Source organism: Syngnathus floridae, chromosome 4 (assembly GCF_059516105.1).
Source record: "Syngnathus floridae isolate MCC-2025c chromosome 4, RoL_Sflo_1.0, whole genome shotgun sequence".
Classification (NCBI taxonomy): domain Eukaryota; kingdom Metazoa; phylum Chordata; class Actinopteri; order Syngnathiformes; family Syngnathidae; genus Syngnathus; species Syngnathus floridae.
Genome location: NC_142416.1, coordinates 16,468,791 through 16,488,024, shown reverse-complemented (window position 1 = coordinate 16,488,024; position 19,234 = coordinate 16,468,791). Strand labels below are relative to the sequence as shown.

The window sequence follows — 19,234 nt, the reverse complement described above, 5'->3', positions numbered from 1 at the left end:
TGGATATTGTGAATTAAAAAACACTTTTCTTCCTGTGATGTGGTCACTCTAGGTGGGACGTGAGCCCAATTCAAACAATGCATGCCTTAGGAGGGGATTTGGGAGGGGTTGACACACTATTGTGAAAGTTGAGGTATCTTGCACGAGTGACTTGGTTTCGTAAGATTCCTGCAAAGCAGCATGGTTCAATTTAGCACCAGATGCCCATTTTTGGCCCATGACTGTCTATGCCTGCCTTTTATGTCATATTGTAACAACTGCATAATAGATGTTCACTACTGTGCTCACTTGCAACAAACTTGAACCTTTTATTAGTGGAAAAATAAGATAACATTTTTATAAGGGAATTATTGTATGTTCTTGCACGGCTGGGTGGGGGTGTTGTGGGCGGTCTAAGGGTGAATGGTTGATGTTTGCGTTCATTAGCAGTCCTTCCGTATAGCTCAATAGTTACAGGACAATTGTGCCAGCTCGGCGGCGTTGTCCTTGATTGTCATTGGTGGGGCTCCGCAGGGCCTTGCCTACAGTTCAGCCTGTGTGTGTGTGTGTGTGTGTGTGTGTGTGTGTGTGTATGTATAAGTGTGACTCACCCATTAATCCACTAAATGTACATTAACTTTGATCAAATTGTCTCTTCTGTTCTTTCCCTTTATCCAATGTTTATCTTTTTAAACTTTGGTCTCTTTTCAAACGCGTCGCATTCCATCAGGCAGCCTTATCGCGTTCACTCACATTATTGAGAAAAGCTAGACCCAAAGTGGCAGGCAGCAAGAAACATTTCAGGGATATATATTGGAATTGCATTGGAACACTTTACAATTCAGACAGCTGTACGACAGACGAGTGTTCTCCTGAATTAAATTCCAAAGCGACATTGCTACGAAAGGCCCACCGTTAGCGGATTTGACAGAAGGCCGCAGTGCCAACGCTGCCGCGTGACGACAAGAAAACGAAGCAATCGAAAAGACAGATCATCATGTGCTATCACATCCCATCGCTCCAGATGCTTCACAGCCTGACACGGCATCACGGAACATTTCCACTCATGTCGATGGTGCTATCGGTCAAACGGCGGCTAGTCGTTGCATTGGAAAGCTTCTCATGAGGCTTTTCTGTAAGCCTAATTTGCAAAATCCGTTTTTGGGGGGGGAAATGAATGCGTCGAATCTTTTGAATGAATCACCTCAAATAACTGACTGGTGGGGGTGGGGGGTGGCCAAGCCCTCCCCTCCCAACCTCCCCTCCCTCCCTGACTCCCCACGCAGTTCGTTTCCCCTCCCAATTGTTTGGGTGGGGGTGGGTGGGTTGGGTTGGGGGGGGGGGGGGGGGGGGGGCGATTGCTGGGGTCAAATCCAATTCCCTTCCCATCTGATTTGGACACACACGGCAAGTTCTCCCTGAAAAAAAGGTTTATTTTCAAAGCTGTGGCCTTAAATGAAGTGAAATGATAATTTACAGTTGTTGTTTCGTGTTCCTTGTTGCAATTCAAGAGACAAAGCAGCTAGTGACGGTGTTGCATTTCAACCACAGTGAATATTTCAAGAGCACTGAAAGTTATACCAGTCGGTAGTAAAGTAAAAAAAAAGCCCCTTTGGCTCACTAAACCTCTCTCGCTCCAACATTTGACACCCAAATGACGCAAAGTTTTATGGCAACTAAAGAGATTTTGTCGTCTATATTGGATTACTCCATAGACCCAATATAGACGTCAAAATTAAGTATGCGCATAGACGAGAGGTCTAATAGACATCTATGATGGCTCAGTGGGTAAAATAATCCATATTTGTTACGGGGTCGACTTGATAGTCACAGAGGATGAAAATACTCGAGAGTAAAATATTTGAGTCAGGATACCTTCAGTTCTGTCTGCTTTTATCATTGATTGAACATAGCAATAAAATTCAGACTTTGCAGAAACTCATTTCATCATACTACGCTACGCCGTGTGCATGAGGCCGTAAATAATTAACAACTAATAAACAAGCGTATTTCCATTTATTTATTCCAAATTATTGATTTAATTTCGTGATTGATGCAGAAATTGAAAACGCGACCCTCGTGAGCGATTCAGAAATCGGATGGATGGATGGATGGATGGATGGATGGATGGATGGATGGATGGATGGATGGATGGATGGATGGATGGATGGATGGATGGATGGATGGATGGATGGATGGATGGATGGATGGAAGGATGGATTGATGGATGGACGGACGGACGGATGGATGAATGGATGGATGAATTTAAACCGATATATGTACTATTTAAAAGTTAATAGAGCCGCGCCCACGGACAAATCAAGATTGCTTTTCGAACAAAGCAAAACGTAAATGGATCGTCTCACACGGACTGGCTGTAGAGGGAACGTTTGCAGTAACACTGCCACCTTGTGGGCAGTAGTTTTAGTGCAGTAATTCAATGCATTGGAATGAGCTGCGCTCAGGTTTTGAAACGGTTTTCTTGAGCTCATTTCCCCCCTCTCCTAAGGCTAATCTGGCACTCGAACAGGGGTGTGTTGACTTTTTATATCCACTGTATGCCGCTTGGCGGGAGAGAAAAAAGAGACCGTTGTAACTCTCAAATTCTCATGAGGTATTTGATAGTCGGCCCTCAGAGGATTACTTCAAACACTAAAAAGGGAAAAGGGTTCTCCACTTGTGCTCTAAATGAATCTCAAGATAATAACTAAACGCACCATCCACTTAAGAGATGCTTTGGCAAGGCAAACAATACTGTGAGGATGCGCTCTGAGCGGCATACTCAAAATGAATGAAAAAAAAAATGCAGGATGAAATACTTTTTCGAGCAAAAATGCGGACATTGATCTCATCGGGACCTAAACATTAATTCCGAACACGCTCAACTGTTTCTTGCATCCTTCCAAAGTTCTCTATGAGCTCGAAAGGTTCATCGTGCATGTGAAGTGAAAATCTACAAAGAGCTTGAAAGGTAAACCATTTAAATCGGGTTCGATTCCACCTCCGGCCCTCGCTGTGTGGAGTTTGCATGTTCTCCCCGTGTCCGCGTGGGTTTTCAACGGGCACCCCGGTTTCCTCCCACATCCCAAAAACATGCTTGGTAGGCCAATTGAGCGGTCCAAATTGCCCATGAGTGTGAATGCGAGCGCGGATGGTTGTTCATATCTCTGCGATTGGCTGGCAGCCAGTTCAGGGTGTCCCCCGCCTACTGCCCGATGACGGCTGGGATAGGCTCCGGGGAGAGAGCGGTACACAAAATGGATGGATGGATGGACGGATGGAAATTCCAACAAACTCAATTTCGCTCCTCGCCATGTGTGAGCTCAGACCAAACAAGGATTGATTGGTTGATTATGGGGAAAATAAAAAAAGCAAAATGCGCCAACAGTGGCTAATCTAAGCTTAATCAATGACTAAACGCACCTATAGTGGCAAATCTAAGGCAAATATTAATGACTACACGCGCCTGCAGTGGCAAATCTCTCTAAATGTGCCTATAGTGGCAAAGGTTAAATGATTTTAAATTTGCAGAATCGAAATTCAACTTCACCCTTTGCCATTTATGAATGAGCTCATTCAGAACAAACAAGGATTGATTGATCATTTTATTGATTATGGGGGGGGAGAGAACAATAAGCAAAAGAAGCATTATCAATCGAAAGCAAAATGCGCATACAGTGGCAAACCTAAGCCAAAAATGAATGATTAAATGCGCCGCCATCAAGTGGCAAAGGTAAGCTTAATCAACGACTAAATACGCCCGCCTAGTGGCAAAACTCAACTAAATGCACCTACAGTGGTAAATGTAAGCTTAATCAATGACTAAATGCGCCTATAGTGGCTAATCAATGGCAGAATGCATGCAGTGGCTGGCGCTCACTTTTTCTGCCTCCACCTTCGGCTTGCTGTCTTCTAGGCGGCCAGCTGAAGCAGCAGATGCACCAGGGTGACCGTCACCAGCAGAGCAGGTGAGTAGGACAGGACGCTGCCGCTCCCGCCGGAGTTGTCGTGCACAACAACTGTGTCAGTGGTACTGCCGCGGCCGCCGCCGCCCGTAGTTGTCGGCTTTTTGGTGGTGCCGCCGCCGCTGCCGCCGCCATCGGTGCCTTTCGGATATGAATGGGAGAATTGCAATTGGAAAAGGTCAGCTGGCAACGTTTGAACTTGCCGCACACTTTTGCGCGCAGTACTGCGAGAGCAGTTTGTAAAACAAAAAGTGCTGCTGACTGGGCTTGCTTATTGGTTGGTTTCCACTGCCAATGAAACGCAAAATGTTCTCGGGTCAAAGCTTTTCGGGTCTCGTACCACCGAGTGGATTGTGCAACATCAAACTCACCCGGAATGCTGACAGTGAAGGACACAGTATTGCCGTCGTAGGTGGCCTTGTAGGTTCCCGCATCGGGTGCTGCCAGGGTCTTGAGTATCAGACCTTCATGCTTGGTTCCTTTTTTCCCGTGCCTCTCGTCGAGCTGGCCGTCCACTTTCTCCCAGATGACAGAATCAGCACCAGTAACTGATCCTGAGATTCTCAATTTGAGGTTTTCGCCCTGCTTGCCATTGCACGTCACGGTAGATCCCGCATCTCCTCCAAAGCAGTCGGCCACTGCCAGCACAAGAAAAGCAGATGTACATTCTGGTAACACGGGATGGATTGTGAGTGTACATTTAGCAAAATGTTTGGTAATCATTTGGCTAAGGTGCTGTCATGTGCACCTTCTAGTTTTTCTCACTCAAGCCTGCAAATGTGTGTGCGTGCGTGATTGTGCCTATATCAAGAAATGGTGCACAAAAAGCTTTCGTGTGGCGAGCGGCTTTCCTGCAACATCAAACCTTGGACGGAAAAATATGCTCCGTCGCCGTTGGTGCCGCCCGTGAACTTTGCCTCGTCCTTGTCGTCGTCCAGGTCCATGATCGTCAGGGTAGCCTTGTCGACTCCACCTGGGTACTTGTCATTGTCGGCCGTAATCTTCACCGTCGCCTTCTTCCAGGCGAGTGGGCTGACAGCTCCGTCTTTGAGCCCCAATTTGATTCTGCCACCTGGCTTGCCCTGGCACAGCCCGGGTGTGGCGGCGGTATCGCCACCGATGCAGTCCACCACTGCCAGCACAAGAAAAGCATAATCACTCACTCTGGTCTGTGCGCAAAGTACATTGGAGCAAAGACTGTGGCGCTAAGTGGACCCTTTGAAAAGGACGCCGAGATGTTTTGCTATTTTGGTCAAACTTTGGACAAATCAGTTTTTTTCTCCAACTTTTCTCCTGAGCATAAGAGAATTTTGCAAACGCAGTTTCCCTGTGTGGAGTGTGTGCGTGTTGTCCCTGTGCGCGCGCACATTCTAAAAACATGTGTGTGCCCTGTGCGAAGGAAATGGTGCGCAAGAAGCTTTTTTGTGTGGCCAGCGGCTTTCCTGCAACATCTAACCTTGGACCTTGAAGTTTTCGGCTGGTGTCACGTTGGCCGTGTAGGTTCCCTCGTCGTCTTCTTCCAGGGTCTTGATCGTCAGTATTTTCTGGTTGGTAGCATCATCAAACTCATACTTATCGCTGTTTGCTGTAATAACAACAGTTCCTTTCATCCATTTGTCATTAGAGGCTGTGACTTTCAATTTGACGGTTTCGCCCTTCTTGCGGTTGCACGTCACAGTTGAGCCACCGGTGCCCGTGCAAGTTTCAATTGTCTGCACCTCTGTCAGCAGCACTAGAAAAGCAGAAGAGGGCAAAGTGTATCATCACTCACTCTGGTCTGTGTGCAAAGTACACATTTGAGGAAAGACTGTTAAGACGCATTTTGCCGTTTTCATTTCTGACTATTCATTTAGCCATTGTCAATTGTTATGTTTCTGACTATTCATTTAGCCATTGTCAATTGTTATGTTACTTTTGGTTTGCGAGAGAAAAAGATGAAACTGCACTGGCCCCAAACTGTAATCCGCTATTAAGACCAAATTCAATTCGCCCTTCTTGTTTGCTTCCATGACTGGTTTGAAATGTTTTGTTTTAAACAGGTTTTCTTTTGAAACAAAGTTTAACATTGTGACCTCCCCCCCCCCGCGCAACGCCATGTCCCGTTTGTAAATGCTAAATATTCCCTTTGTTATTTGAATTTGAGAACGAAAATCTGAATTTATTCTTTATAGTTTATACCGTTTGCAATTAAAGTTTCTATGAGTGGTGTTAAATGTTTTGTTTGAAATAAACTTTCTCTGAAACCAAGCTGATGTGTTTTATTATATTGAAAAACGTCATGTTCTGTTTGAAAATGTGATGATTTCCTGTTTAAAAAAAGTCCGAATTTATTCTTTATAATGTACACGGTTTGCAGTGAAAGTGGTTTTGAATGTTTTGTTTTAAATAGGCTCTCTTCGAAACCAAGATAACATTTTGTTCATATTCAGAAAATGCCATGTTTTGTTTGAAAATGCAAAATGTGATCCCCTTTGTTGAAAAAAATCTCAATTTTTTTTCCTAACAGTGTATACGGTTTGCAATCAAAGTGGTGTTTTTTTTAATAGGCTTTCTTTGAAACCAAGCTAACATTTTAAACAAAGTCATGATCGGTTTGAAAATGGAAACTGATTACCTTTATTGTTTAAAAAATGTAGACGGCCGATTTGCAATGAAAGTGGTTTTAAATCTTTTGTTTTAAATGGACTTTCTTTGAAGCCGAGGCAACACTTGGTGATTAGCTATAGTCCCATGTTCCGTTTGAAAATGCAAAATGTGATTCCCTTTATTTCAAAAAATAAAATAAAATAATCTGAATTTATTCTTAACAGTGGATACCGTTTGCAATGAAAGTTTCCATGAGTGGTTTTGAATGTTTTTTTTTAAAGGCTTTCTTTGAAATCAAGGTAACGTATTTTGATTAACTATATTAAAAAACCCACCACGTTCAGTTTCAAAATGCAAAATGTGATTCCTTTAACTGTTGGGGAAAACAAGTCTGAATTCATTCTTTTTAGAGTATACCGTTTGCAGAAAAGTTTTTTTTTTAAATAAGCTTTCTTTGAAATTAAGGAAACGTGTTATCTCTATTCAAAAAGCGCCACATTCTGTTTAAGAATGCAACACTGATTTCAATTTGTTAACAAAAATCAAAATGTATTCTTTATCGTGTATAAGTGACGTGGCAGAGAAAAAGCAAGGCACACACACACACAACAAAAGCGTCGTCTCTCTCCTAAGTCCAGTTTTATTCATGCGCCTAAAGCTTGCGCAAAATGGTTAGCAACATAGGAATTGAATTCAACGCCCTTACCTTGCCCAAATTGCTGGCTGTACACGAGCACCAAGCACAGGAGCTTGGAGAAGTTCATCTTCTTTCGAGGATGACTAGGAAGCGAGGGAGCGTTCGGACCTGCTGGAGCTGCTGCTGCTGCTGGAGCCGCGTGAAGAGGTGCGAGCAGGCCAGTCCACTGAACCAAACGAGCCGTAAGAACTCAGCGAGCGAGCTTCCTATAAAGCGCTCAATCGGCGTCATCTTCAATGGCGCTTGGAAAGTTTGCACATTTGTTGCTCGTTCATTGGCTGCATTTGGGAACTTTATGACGAGTGCGTGCGTGCGTTCGTGCGCGATACACGTACGCAAAAGCTTCTGCGCAGCCTTACATAACCCCCTTTGTCTTACGCCATACAGCTCCTTTAAGTCTTTACGAAATGTCATAACTGTTGCATATCCGAGTCACGACGAGCGGCACTTTTTGTCCTTTCACAAGTCTTTTCGATTCTTTTCCAACTCCACTGAACAGATACACAGCCGTCTCCTCGACATTCGAGTGCCCCTTATCGCGGTGGCGCCTTTAGTGGCAGTAGTGGGAATCCTCGCTACCGAAAAGACATCCAACCTAATTAAGAAATAACTAAAAAAAAAAAATCCCAATGACGACGATTGTGGAGACACACATAGACCATAAAGGAATGGAACGTCACTGAAATAGCCTCTATGGGTTGGTTCACTTGCGTACCATTGGTGTCATGGCTTGTTTTTCTTTCGTGAGATGTGGACATCTTAAGCCCTCCATCATTTGGACTCGATTGCGTAAGCAATGCACAGGGCATCATTTGGGAGCAAATCCTGCAAAAAACAACAAAGATTTTATTGGCACAGTCTTGGGGTGGGGGATTCAATACGATTTTGTCCCTTCTCACATCTTTTGAGGAATTATTATTTTATTAATCATTTGTATGTAGAACTTGTGCAATTATCTTCTTTTTTTGGGGGGGGGGGGGGGGGCGACCGTGAGGCATTTTGTTCCCTAAAAAAAATAAAATAAATAAAAACACTTGACTCTTAGACTCATTGAACTGTAACTCTTTGAAGCACACGCGTGACCCTGGCTTACCACCCCACGCAAAATGTTGTGTATTCGTGTTGCTTTGTGCCGTTTGACAGAACAAAGCGCAGGATAACTCGAACGTTGAAGTCAGTCGGTGGGGGCAGAGAATGACGTCATCAGCTCAAACGACAATTTTTAATATGGACCGGGGCGATTCAGTTCACAGCGCTTTCATGAATATAATGTGCTTAACACGGGATAAAACACTTGACAGATTTCTCCAAATACTGTCAAGGCAGCCAGCACCTTTAAACAGCTAACACGGCACCTCTTTATTTACGCCACTTGTGGCGCGTGACTGAGCAGAAAGACGCAAACCTTTCCATCGTCACACAGCAAAAAGGCTTTCCCAACACGCTCTGTTGCCTTTACGCAATGATATAAATGAATACTTTTCTTTAAATGCAACGTATGTAGCCAACCGTACAGTACGTGACAACGTGAAGAGAGAAAAAAAAACAGTAACCCCAGCCAATGCTTCGTCGAGGCCTCATGGACAAATTGCATGCAAGTTTGCCCATTTCGGGCTTCAAGTGATTTCTGTGGCGTCGGTGTAGCAACGTGCTGGGACGACGGCAATGCCGGGTGACAGAAGACTTGAATTTGCAAAATACAAGGGTGCATGAAAACAAATGTGAGAAATGACAAAAATGTACACGAGGTTAGACAGAGTTGTCACAAGATAAACGACTCAAAAGAGTCACAGGTACGTACAATGGCAAGACGAAGAAAAACCAAATAGCAAGCATTCAGGGAAACCACATGCAACTAATAAGACGGTCAAGCACTACACGATTTGTGGATCGGGATTTTCTTTCAATACCCGTTGACACGTCCTGGCCACTAGAGGGTAGTATAACACAGACGATCATAATGCACATCAAAAATGACCCCCCTCCTTGGATGCTGAGCCCGATGGTGGTGATCGATAGGTCTGCGATTTTGCAAATGCTCCTCGGTTGTTCGCACAGTGCAGAAAGCGCTCCCTGCTTCTGAGCCTTCAAAATCGGAATAATGCGTCATTCTCTTTGCAGCCTACTTCACATTTAACAATGCTAATTTTAGAGAAGTGACTAAAATGCAAAGAGCCTTTTCCCAGGTAAGAAACCTTCCGACTGGGATTTCCGCCTGCACTCGAAATGGGTCACTCCTCTCCCCTGGAACTTGGAAACGGCTCACGTAGTCATGTGCGCCAGAGGAGAGTTCGACTATTTCGAGACTGTAAAAGGTCCTGGTGAAGGTGACAAAAAGCAGAGCGGATTGAGCCCGTGCTCTTTCATCCAAGACAATGAAAGATTTTGAAATAGAGCCACATTCGTATCACGGGAATCATTAGGATTCAATGTCCTCATGCGGACATTAGTAGAAACCTTAGTTTTAATTGTTTGCGAACAAATCACTGCCTTGGGTCCTTAAAGAATGAGATCAAACAACATTAGGAAGTGAATTTGGCCAGTGGCGATTTACAGTCACACCAGGGCTGAACAATTTTTGAAAAAGAATCCACTGTATCTTAAGGACTCATTCAAACTTTTTTGAATTCTTCCAAAATGTGATGATGCCCCCGGGAGGAAAAAAAAAAAAAAACCCAAACAAGCTCATCAGCGAATCAGTGGCCTCGCAGCGGTCCTGCTACTGCTGCGCACAACACCGTGAAGCCGAGCGGCCACGAAGACCCGCAAGGAGACAGCTCGAGCCTTCTGGGATGCAGGAAAAAAAAAACACAAAACAAACATCCCCATGCCAGCAGTTATTGAGGTCGCTTGAAGGTTATAAGATCGTTTTGAAACAACATGAATGGACAAAAGAAAAGACAATGGCGGGCCTGCTTTTGATTCGGATTACGTCATACATCCGATCGGTGGACACCACGCAAAAAGGAAGTGTCTGCAGGTTCAGCCCCCTCCATCACAACACACCGCGTGACTTAAGAAGGATGTCATATGTGTTAAGAAAGTCGAGAGAGGAAGAGAGACAGGGAGGTGTTGGGGGAGCTCTCTTTTGTCGAGGCAGCTTTAAGCAGTCGCTCTTTTTCTCGTCTGCATCAAAGATGCAAAGTGGACGATCACTTTGGAGACAAAAGCTGCTGCTAACTTCTTTCGCGCTATGGAGTAAGAAACGCCGTCCGATCCAATATTGTCGTCCACTTAGCCGTGTGTTGTTGCCATGTCGTTTGGCTGCACTGTTGCTTCATCTGGAAGGGGAACCGATTCCACTTGTGTAACGTCCGCTTCTTTTGACTAGCAACACTTTGGGTTTCCACGTCTGCTCGCAGCCCGCCCGCCCCTGAACTTGGGATTCGTTCGTGGTCCGGAGCCTCGGTGGCCCTGTTCTGCCGGGCCTCAGAAGGTCACCGAGGAATTCTCTTCAAATTGTTCAGATTCACCGTGGAGGTCATTATTTTTTAGGCTTTTGGGTTTTCCAGGATGTTTGAGTCTGTCCACTTGATTTTGTGTGTTTCCCCTTTCCTTCAGGTGGACGCAGTGGAGCTGTCTCCCACCGAGGAGGTCCTTTTTAATGTCCACCCATCCGTGACAGGGGAACCTGAACTTTTTTGCTGCATGTATAAGAACCAGCAAGGCCTCTACAGTCCTTTCAGTCCTTATTTATCCATTAAACCTCCAACAAGTAAGTAAATCACTCAGCACTGATTTCACCGTGACATGTGGCACAAAATAACAAACCCTCCCATCCGCTGCAGGTGCTCCCCGCTTAGTTGTTGTCTCATTGTCCTCCGCTCTGTGCATGTGCGGTGTGTGTCGCGGTTGTCACATCCTGCGTTTGATTTGGAACGCTCCCACCCACTCACAACATCACACACAATGCACATTGCAGATAGTCACAACTGGGGCTTTGGTGAGCAAGAGCGGTAAACCGCACGATAAGTACTCTGGAAGGAAATCGATTCTTCTTTGGGTGTGTCGTTTTTATGCCGACCGAATACTCAACAATGAGTTCTTCAAAATGTTTCCACGTGCGTAGGTTAGACGGCAAATTGCCCATATGTGATGATTTTGCTCATCAGGAAAACAAAGTCAGGTACGGGTTCATTTTGGAGGACTACCTCAAGACTGGATCTTGTGTCCCCACAGCTTAGGACAGGAGGACCGGGCCAAACGACCGATGCTGCTGCTGAAATGAAAAAAGCAAATTGAGAGAACGTGCATATACAGCCATTGTGTCATTAATGTTTCTTGCCTCCCTAGATGTCTCCCCCACTCTGGCTGTACCCACCCTACCACCTCCAGCCTTGTCAGTGGATCCCCCCGGTGGCACGGTTGAACGTGGCGACATGCTGTCCTTCAGCTGTTCCATCCCGGCTCTTCCGTCCGCCTACAGCCCGACCTCCTTTCTTTTGCTGTGGTCATCCTCAAACGGGGATTCCGTGAACAGTCAGCATCATGACGCTGGGGTGTCAAAGCTGGAATCCCAAGCAGGAGTGTTCAGTGTGGGGCCGGTGAAACGGGGAGAAGGCGGCGAGTACGCCTGCATCTACCGCACCGCCACGGCAGGGGACATTTTCAATTCAACTCTCAGCAACAAGATTCGAATCACTGTGAGAGGTGATTGCACTTTGCGCCCGAGTTTCATTCCTGATTCTTTGTAACTGTCTTTTTTTGGGATACATCCATGCAGATGATCTGCCCGTACCCACCCTTGTCCTCCAACGAGACAAACAAGTGTGGCACATGCTCTGCGCGGGTTCTCCCGCGTACCCCGGCCCAGTGTTCACCCTCTACTTGTTGGACAGACAACTTCCCGTAGTCAGTCAACAAGCACACCTCACCAGCCACAAAATTACCTTTCCAGTGCCCGTGCAGGACACTTTGGTGGCTTTGTACGAGTGCCAGTACAGCGTTCTCTTGGGAGGGAAGTGGATTCACTCGGAACGTAGCCGCCCTCTGGCCATTTCCAAAGGTACTCAGTTTGGCCGTTTCTCCTCATTAGAGTTGCTCGTGAGTCTTACATGCAACATGTTTTTTTTTTTTTTTAATTTCAGGTTTTCCTTCTCCATCGCCAGCAGGTAGCCAGTGTTACGTGAGTCCAATGACATTTTTATGCCATACGTCTCCCTTGTGTGCAGATGTGTCAAGTGTGGATTGGCCTCTGATCCTTGGCTGCTTATCTACTGTGGTGCTCTTCCTCTGCTCACTGGCCCTGCTGGTGGTGGTGGTGCTTAAAAAAGGTACAGTTGCTCTCTGCGTATTTTGCTTTTGTGCAGCTATAAATGTGCTTTTTATTTATTTTTTTTTTTAGTGAAAGCAGCAGCTGATGAAAAGAAGAAAAGGTATTGAGTTAAAAGCACGGCATTGATTTTTTCATTTTTCACGTGTGAGTGTTTTTCTTTTTTTTGGGGGAGACTGGAAGCAAAGTTTTGGACTCAAGTTCACGCCAAGGATCCCGTTGTTGGTGAGATAGATGGAAACAAAGGAAACTGATTTGTTTTTTTCTTGATAATGTCATGAAATCATGTGGGGGGGTTTTCTTTTCCTTTGTGCAGACCTAACTCTCAGGTGTGGCAGTGTCACCTCCCAGGTAATTATTACTCATCAACTATAAACCAATTTGTTAACATCATCAAAAGTCATCCAGTCATTCATCTGCTGTTGTTGAGTTTGCAATCATTTATTTCAACCTTTGTACAAATACAGATAAGACTTTTATCTCACTCACGTGTCAGCGCTAATTCTCAGTTGTCTGACTCCAAGGTCAGTCAATACATTCGAAATTAAGGGCCTTCTCCTTGTTCAGTCGAATCAATGATTGCTAGCCCTAAAAAGTGACACCGCTCCCTTCCAAACTGTGCGAGAGGTTACCAAAAACTAAACTAGAAGCTATGCTGCAGGAAACGCTTTCATGCTGGGTTGCTCGCAGCTTGTGTTATGATTGTGTTGATGTTGTTTGTGTGTATATGTGTGTGTACAGGAATGGGCCAGCGGGGACACCACCGCCAGATCCCCATTATGGAACTCCCACACCACATTCACAAATCCCATCCATTAGAATCTCCTCCCCCCCCCCCCCCCCCCCTCTGTATTTATACTTCATTATTGTGTGTTTGTGTAGCATAAACTGGTTTTAAACACAGCAAGACAGGAAAAGCAATTTCCTTACTTCCTATTTCACGCGGAGAGCCACGCTTCTACAATTAGACAGGATGTGATGTTTGCTTTATGTAGCTACCTGCCAGTAGTGCTTAATAAAATCTGCCAAGTTGTGATGAATGTATTGTGACATGACAACACGTCTTACACAAGCCCTGGAAAAAAAAAATATGACACGTAATTTGAATTCTTCTCGTAAAGAAATTTATTTCATGTGATTTTCTATAGAAGCATCACTAACTTGTTTTCAGAAGCAAGGACAAAAATAATATTGGATTCGAAGTTGAGTATTGGTTGCCCACTGTAAGTGTCGCTAAATATCCTGTAGAGGGCGCTGCTAATGTATAGTATTGTTCAAGCAGACTGTCATGAATTTTGCTTTATGTTCCTCTTGAGTGCGACAAAAGCAAACTAAAAAGAAGCTGTCATGCCTGCGTGAGGTGTGCAAACAAAATACCACAAAGGTCTTTTTTTTTTTTTTTTTTGCTGCATGGAAGAAACACGCCGGGGGTCGATGCACCTTCCAATTCTTTTGTTGGCTGCTGGGCAATAATAACTCACTGAAAATCACTGAACTTTACAAAGTAGCACACCTTGTACTGATGGATTTTGTCACCAAAAAGAGCAGCTATTTTGTTTTTTTAACTTTCACAGCCACTCAGACTAATTACCATCGGTTAAATGAACTCATGTCAAAATCCATCAAATTAAAAATCCATCCACAGTAAAACTGCGTGGAAAATATCAAAAGTCATTCCAACCTGCTGCCTATTAACAAGTTTCATTCCAAAGTTCAACATTTACTACTTCACTCAAAAAGGTGTGGTACAATCGTTACTTTTATTCACGTGTACTCTGGACTCATAATTCACTTGCAAAATCCCGACCGATTTTATTGCACCATAATCCAGGTTTTGGGATTAACTCCTGGTTTGTTTGTTCCACTATGACAAACTGAATTTTGTGATCACATGAAAAAAATAGTAATAAATCACTTTTTTTTTTTTAATCAGAGTCAACAATAGGGCCTTCTCCATTAGCTCAAGATTTGCGGTAAAAGTTCAGAATATTAGAAACCCGTATTGCAAATTCTCGTTAATGCTAGCTCGATTACGTTAAAAACTAGCTTGCATAAGCACTAAAAGGTGGCTTTTATGGGATGGATGTTGTACTGGATGACATTTGATTGCACAGATTATAAAGTGAGATGGCATAAAAAGATAAACAGTTTGATTGTTTTTAATGAGGATTTTTGGATTTTTCGATTCTGATTTGACACAAAATTCCAACAACTGATTAACTGACTGAAAAAATACATATATTTAAATATTTTTTTACAATAATGAAGAGAACAGAAATGTTTACTTTAAACAATTTTGTCTTTCAACATTTGCTTGACTATACAACAGAGTGGGAAATGTTGCTAAATTGATTGTCGTAATCATTTTCATATGTGAATAAAAAGCAAACACTTTGGCAGAATTATTTTTGGATTTAAAAGACCTAATATTGACCAAATAGATTATCTGTCTGATTAGTCGATCAGGATCTAGTTTTTATTTTCATGATTTCAGATAAATACTAGAGAATATTCTAATAAATTTGTCGAGATTACCGCGTATACAAGTGCAATTTGTTTCAAGTCATTTTTTCACCCCGTTTGATGACAATCTTGACCCTTTCCTCATTTTCACAACCTCTCCTCATCATTGCTCGTGCGGATTGTGTCCGTTGACTTGTCCCGTCTCCCACAAATGCACCAAGGGGGTCTTGTGTCTGGAGCTGTGGGAGCCCCGCACCACCTAAACGGCAACGAAAATGCACAAAGACATCAAGACTCCTTGAACAAGCTTTACAATTGTGAGTTGGGTAAAATAACACCACAAGTACAATCATCCAAGATTATCTTTCAGACATCTGACAAAAAGGACATGGACGAGAGAAGAACAAAAAATCTCCAATTTGGCCCGATTATTACGCTTTTTATTTACCCTGCCTGAAACATGAATGTCAAAATCTGATAAACTAATCTCCATGTCATCTTTTTGAATGACTTTCTTGGGCTTCCCCAGAGATGAGATTATTACGGCATAATCATCCACAGATAATGAAAGAGTGGAAAGAGACAACACTTTAAAATAGATGCAAGAAGCCACAAGGCAGGTAACAAAACTCAACACACGCACATGGTCCCCAGACTATCCCCTGTCTCCTTATCTCTGAAGATACGTAAGCTGCTCGCTGTGTGTTCCGAGAGCTATCAGATGTTTTGCGGCCCACATTTGGTGCCTCCGAGATGCTTCTTTCCTGTCTGCATTGAAGCCTGTGAACCTTTTCAACAAGCATACATTCATATTCACCCCCAACGGAGTGCCTCGTTGTTGTTTCGCTGCAGGTAGTTCCAGAGCTAACTCCATTGACTGCGTTTCAAAGACAGGTGATTTTCTCCCATTTTTTTTTATTAACTATATATCAGGGCTTTGAAATTTTGAGAGTGTGTGTGAGCATCAGTCATCACGTTTGTATGATTGAATACACAGGATAGAAATTAAGCTAGTAGCTCATTTAAATCAAATTAATGAGGTGCCGAAGCGCTTTTGCTTACTTTTTGCTGGTTCACTTTGTGGTCCTGGTCCGGGGACCACGTACCGGGTTTCCCAGCAGATTGATGATCTGGTGGAGGCAGATTTAAATTAGGGAGCAAGCAAAACACACAAAAAGTCCGTATTTTTCACAATCTATTCAATTATTTGTCAAGTGTTATCATAGACACACCCAATTCACTTTGTCATCGACTTGTTAGGTTTTTCATACAAATGAGACCCGCCCAAAGATTGAAGGGAACCCACCCTGACAGCAAACAGACAAAGTTCTATTTACAAATGACACATTTCTAACAAGGTGAAAGCGCGACTACAACGTGTCATAGAATGGAATGGAGCAGGTCGACCAAATGCAGCTTGGATCAGAGTTTATAGAAGGAAAAGTGGAGTTGGAAAGGAGGGGAAGAGACAGACGGACAAACTAACAACGACCTGGCAAAACAATTTGTGACTGACCGACACAGTGGCTAACAGAAATGGCATTGACAGACAAAGACGAGAGACAAGAAGACGTGAGACAAGAACAATCCAAGAGGGAGCGAGGGGCAGACGGGACTTAAATACACAAGAGGTAACGAGAGGTAGGTGAGGATGATCACACTGATCATGGGCAGACACAGGAAGGGAGGGGCGAGCACGCGAATAGAAACTATGACAACTTACACAACTTTGATACACGTCCATATCTACAAAAAACAGGACTAATTCTGAATTGAAATGATGACTAATTATGCAAAAATATTCATCTTAATTATTAGAATATTACACTTGGATGATCAATACGCACACGCATTTTGCATATGATATCTGCCGTATCATGATACGTAATGCAACTGTGGGATTTGGAAGCCCTTTTCCATTCATCCTTTATATTTTGCTGGACTGACCTGCGGTGTGTCTGCTGTACCCATCAGACCCCGAAGAATCCAGAGCAGATGCTCGGAGGCTCCTATCCATGCCGACTGGCCTCCCATCACTTCCTCCTCCCCCATAAAGGTTGATCCTCTGCTTGCGGAGTTCTTTCTCCCTCTCTTGAGCTTCCCGGATATCCCGCTCCACTTTAATATCATTAGTGAGGGATCGCAACTTGAAGAAAGGGTTCTCCTTGGGCAACATCTCATCTGTGTCCACCTCTAAATTGTACCCTCCAGAACAGGATGGGATGTAGGCAGCTTCTGTATCTTGATCATGTCCCTCTGCATTGGTGAGGAGGTGCTTCAATGCTGGGCCATTCGACTTGTTCTCCATGATGATGACCTGGCAAGACATTCCCTCGGATAAACCGGGTCCTTTGGGAGTTGAAGACGCGTAAGGACCTCCCGGAGGTTCTATACTCTGTCTCCTCTCTGATCGTTTCACAGTTGACGCCTGTGATGAGGTCTCATCCTGACTGTCTGAACTGGAACTGGTTCTTCTTCCAACAGACATACTCAGGGATGACTCCCTGCGGTTTTGAAAGGCTTCAAAAAGCTGTTTCTTCTCTTTCAGTTGTCGAACCGTCCCCTTATCGTAAAAACCGAGAACCTTCCCCAGCTTGACCAGATCTTGCTCGCGGCCGACGTCCTCGTGGATCTCATGTTGCATGATTTTTCCTGCCAGTTCCCTGTCCACGCCATGGAATTTCTCCGACGTGGCGACGACGGTCTGGTTGAGAATGGTTTTCATCAGGGGGATCTCAACGTACTCTGCGGAGGCATTCGGAAGACCCCGAGATCTTCTTAAACTATGTTCTCGCTCAATGGCCCGTTTGATCTCCCTCTCGATGGGGGTCTCTTTGGGTTGAGTTTCTTGGATGTTCGAAGCGCTACGTGGGGAGAAGTCTGCAGATAATCCACTATCGTCACTTGAGTCGCTCTCCATTTTGATACGACACTCAGCAATGTCCTTATTGTTTCTCTTCCCGTCCTGTGTTTGAACGAGTTCTTCAGATGGCACCAGTAGTTTGCCTTGCTCCTGTCCAAGCAACTTGTGGTACTGCTCTCCTGTTTGGCTTTCCCCTTCTGCCCTTTCCCCTGCCCCGTCTGCTTGCCTTTCTCTCACTGTGACAACGCAGACGGAGCCTTTGGAAGCCACCTCGCCCTGATTGGGTGTCTCCATGGCAACGCCAGACAAAGGTGCAGAGTTCTGGCCGAGCACCTGTTGAGCAGCTTCCTGGTTCCCTCCCTTGCGGGTGAGCTCATTTTGCTCTTGAGACACTAGCACCTCCTTCTGGCTGTCTAAGGAAATAACATTTGAGGTTGAGTCGGTGCAGTGTGAACACACCGAAGCCTTGGAACTGCACGTGTTGGTTTCTTCTTCTTCTTCATCAGCCAAAGTAGCTGAAGATGAGGATTGTTGAACATTTTGATCACAATCTGGCTTGATATCTTCATCACTGGGCAACCCTAGCTCCTTTCCTTCCAAGCTGGAGAAAGCACCTTGTCTGATCATCATCTTAAACTCATCCGGTTCTTCATGAGACTCGGCCTGCTGGGGAGCTTGTACCCATTCTGTCACGGTCTCTCTAATTTGGCCTTGATCCTTGCATCCCTGGAACACTTCAGTGCCATCTTCTGGCTCTCTCCTGGGGGCTTTTTGGTCAAGGCAGGCGTCAACCACAGACTCCTGCGAGTCTAAGGGACCTTCTTGCTTTTGCAGGGACACTGTTGCCATGGTGACAACAGACAGGCTCTTTTGATCTCTAGACAATCAGTAAGCACTATAAGGACATAAAGCAGAGGGTTGAGCACCACAGGGATTTTTTATTTTTTTTTTTTTACAGCAGGACCACAAAGCAACAGTATAACAAATATCGAAAACAACTGCAGGATTCTGAAGTACGACATAAACTCAGAATTGTGAGGCAGCACCAAATCTTGCAGCCAAGGCCCTCCAATAAAACAATATACGATAACCAACCCTCGGAACACCTTTAATCCTTAATGACTGTCACTTTATTTTCACTTTTATGATCGTCAATGTGTTCATGTTAGTCGGCGTTAATGCGCTGGTGGCCATTGTGCAGCTCATAAACCCACATTATATTTAATCAGCTTAAATACACACTTACGCACGCACGCACACTCACAATTTTTGAGTTTTTGTTAGCTATAAACTAATAAACAAAATGATTAAATAACAGTGATAATAAAACAATCTGCTGTAATATGTGTAATTATGAGTTTCACTTTTTAAATTAATCTAAAATAAAGTAGCTCTTTCACAAAAAAAAA

At 44.2% G+C, this 19,234-nt stretch overlaps 3 protein-coding genes across 6 annotated transcripts; 1 reads left to right on the top strand and 2 right to left on the bottom strand.

Annotated features, from left to right (window-relative positions):
- Positions 1 to 3,571: 3,571 nt before the first annotated feature.
- LOC148399476 (uncharacterized) lies at positions 3,572 to 7,428 on the bottom strand. Of its 2 annotated transcripts, none has more exons than XM_088374355.1 (5): positions 7,237 to 7,428; positions 5,401 to 5,676; positions 4,810 to 5,076; positions 4,316 to 4,582; positions 3,572 to 4,094 (listed from the first exon to the last, which is right to left on the bottom strand). In XM_088374355.1, the coding sequence occupies exons 1-5, from the start codon at positions 7,292 to 7,294 to the stop codon at positions 3,892 to 3,894; spliced, it is 1,071 nt and encodes a 356-aa protein (XP_088230481.1). In that variant the 5' UTR covers positions 7,295 to 7,428; the 3' UTR covers positions 3,572 to 3,891. The 2 variants fall into 2 exon arrangements, with proteins under 2 accessions (XP_088230481.1, XP_088230482.1); XM_088374356.1 differs by having other exon boundaries at positions 3,572 to 4,085; positions 7,237 to 7,427.
- Positions 7,429 to 10,249: 2,821 nt separating this feature from the next.
- Positions 10,250 to 13,539, top strand: LOC148399475 (uncharacterized). Of its 3 annotated transcripts, XM_088374847.1 has the most exons (11): positions 10,251 to 10,425; positions 10,559 to 10,707; positions 10,789 to 10,942; positions 11,521 to 11,877; positions 11,951 to 12,232; positions 12,315 to 12,338; positions 12,399 to 12,500; positions 12,572 to 12,602; positions 12,675 to 12,724; positions 12,816 to 12,850; positions 13,241 to 13,539. In XM_088374847.1, exons 1-11 carry the CDS (start codon positions 10,251 to 10,253, stop codon positions 13,316 to 13,318), a joined length of 1,437 nt encoding a protein of 478 aa, XP_088230973.1. In that variant the 3' UTR covers positions 13,319 to 13,539. The 3 variants fall into 3 exon arrangements, with proteins under 3 accessions (XP_088230972.1, XP_088230973.1, XP_088230975.1); XM_088374846.1 differs by having other exon boundaries at positions 10,250 to 10,425; positions 12,315 to 12,500; XM_088374849.1 differs by lacking the exon at positions 12,315 to 12,338.
- A 1,095-nt stretch (positions 13,540 to 14,634) lies between these two features.
- On the bottom strand, positions 14,635 to 18,689 carry misp3 (MISP family member 3). The gene is made up of 3 exons (XM_088374845.1): positions 16,910 to 18,689; positions 16,025 to 16,092; positions 14,635 to 15,221 (listed from the first exon to the last, which is right to left on the bottom strand). Exons 1-3 carry the CDS (start codon positions 18,672 to 18,674, stop codon positions 15,126 to 15,128), a joined length of 1,929 nt encoding a protein of 642 aa, XP_088230971.1. The 5' UTR covers positions 18,675 to 18,689; the 3' UTR covers positions 14,635 to 15,125.
- Positions 18,690 to 19,234: the final 545 nt, after the last annotated feature.

Coding starts and splice junctions, on each gene's coding strand:
- LOC148399476 (XM_088374355.1), bottom strand. CDS start 7,294: ATGAACTTCTCCAAGCTCCTGTGCTTGGTGCTCGTGTACAGCCAGCAA. Junction 5,677..7,236: donor CAGCCAGCAATTTGGGCAAG/GTAAGGGCGTTG, acceptor CTGCTTTTCTAG/TGCTGCTGACAGAGGTGCAG. Junction 5,077..5,400: donor CGAAAACTTCAAGGTCCAAG/GTTAGATGTTGC, acceptor TTGTGCTGGCAG/TGGTGGACTGCATCGGTGGC.
- LOC148399475 (XM_088374846.1), top strand. CDS start 10,251: ATGTCATATGTGTTAAGAAAGTCGAGAGAGGAAGAGAGACAGGGAGGT. Junction 12,725..12,815: donor CGCCAAGGATCCCGTTGTTG/GTGAGATAGATG, acceptor TCCTTTGTGCAG/ACCTAACTCTCAGGTGTGGC. Junction 12,851..13,240: donor GTGGCAGTGTCACCTCCCAG/GTAATTATTACT, acceptor GTGTGTGTACAG/GAATGGGCCAGCGGGGACAC.
- misp3 (XM_088374845.1), bottom strand. CDS start 18,674: ATGGCAACAGTGTCCCTGCAAAAGCAAGAAGGTCCCTTAGACTCGCAG. Junction 16,093..16,909: donor GTACAGCAGACACACCGCAG/GTCAGTCCAGCA, acceptor TGCCTCCACCAG/ATCATCAATCTGCTGGGAAA. Junction 15,222..16,024: donor ACAAAGTGAACCAGCAAAAA/GTAAGCAAAAGC, acceptor GTTGCCGTTTAG/GTGGTGCGGGGCTCCCACAG.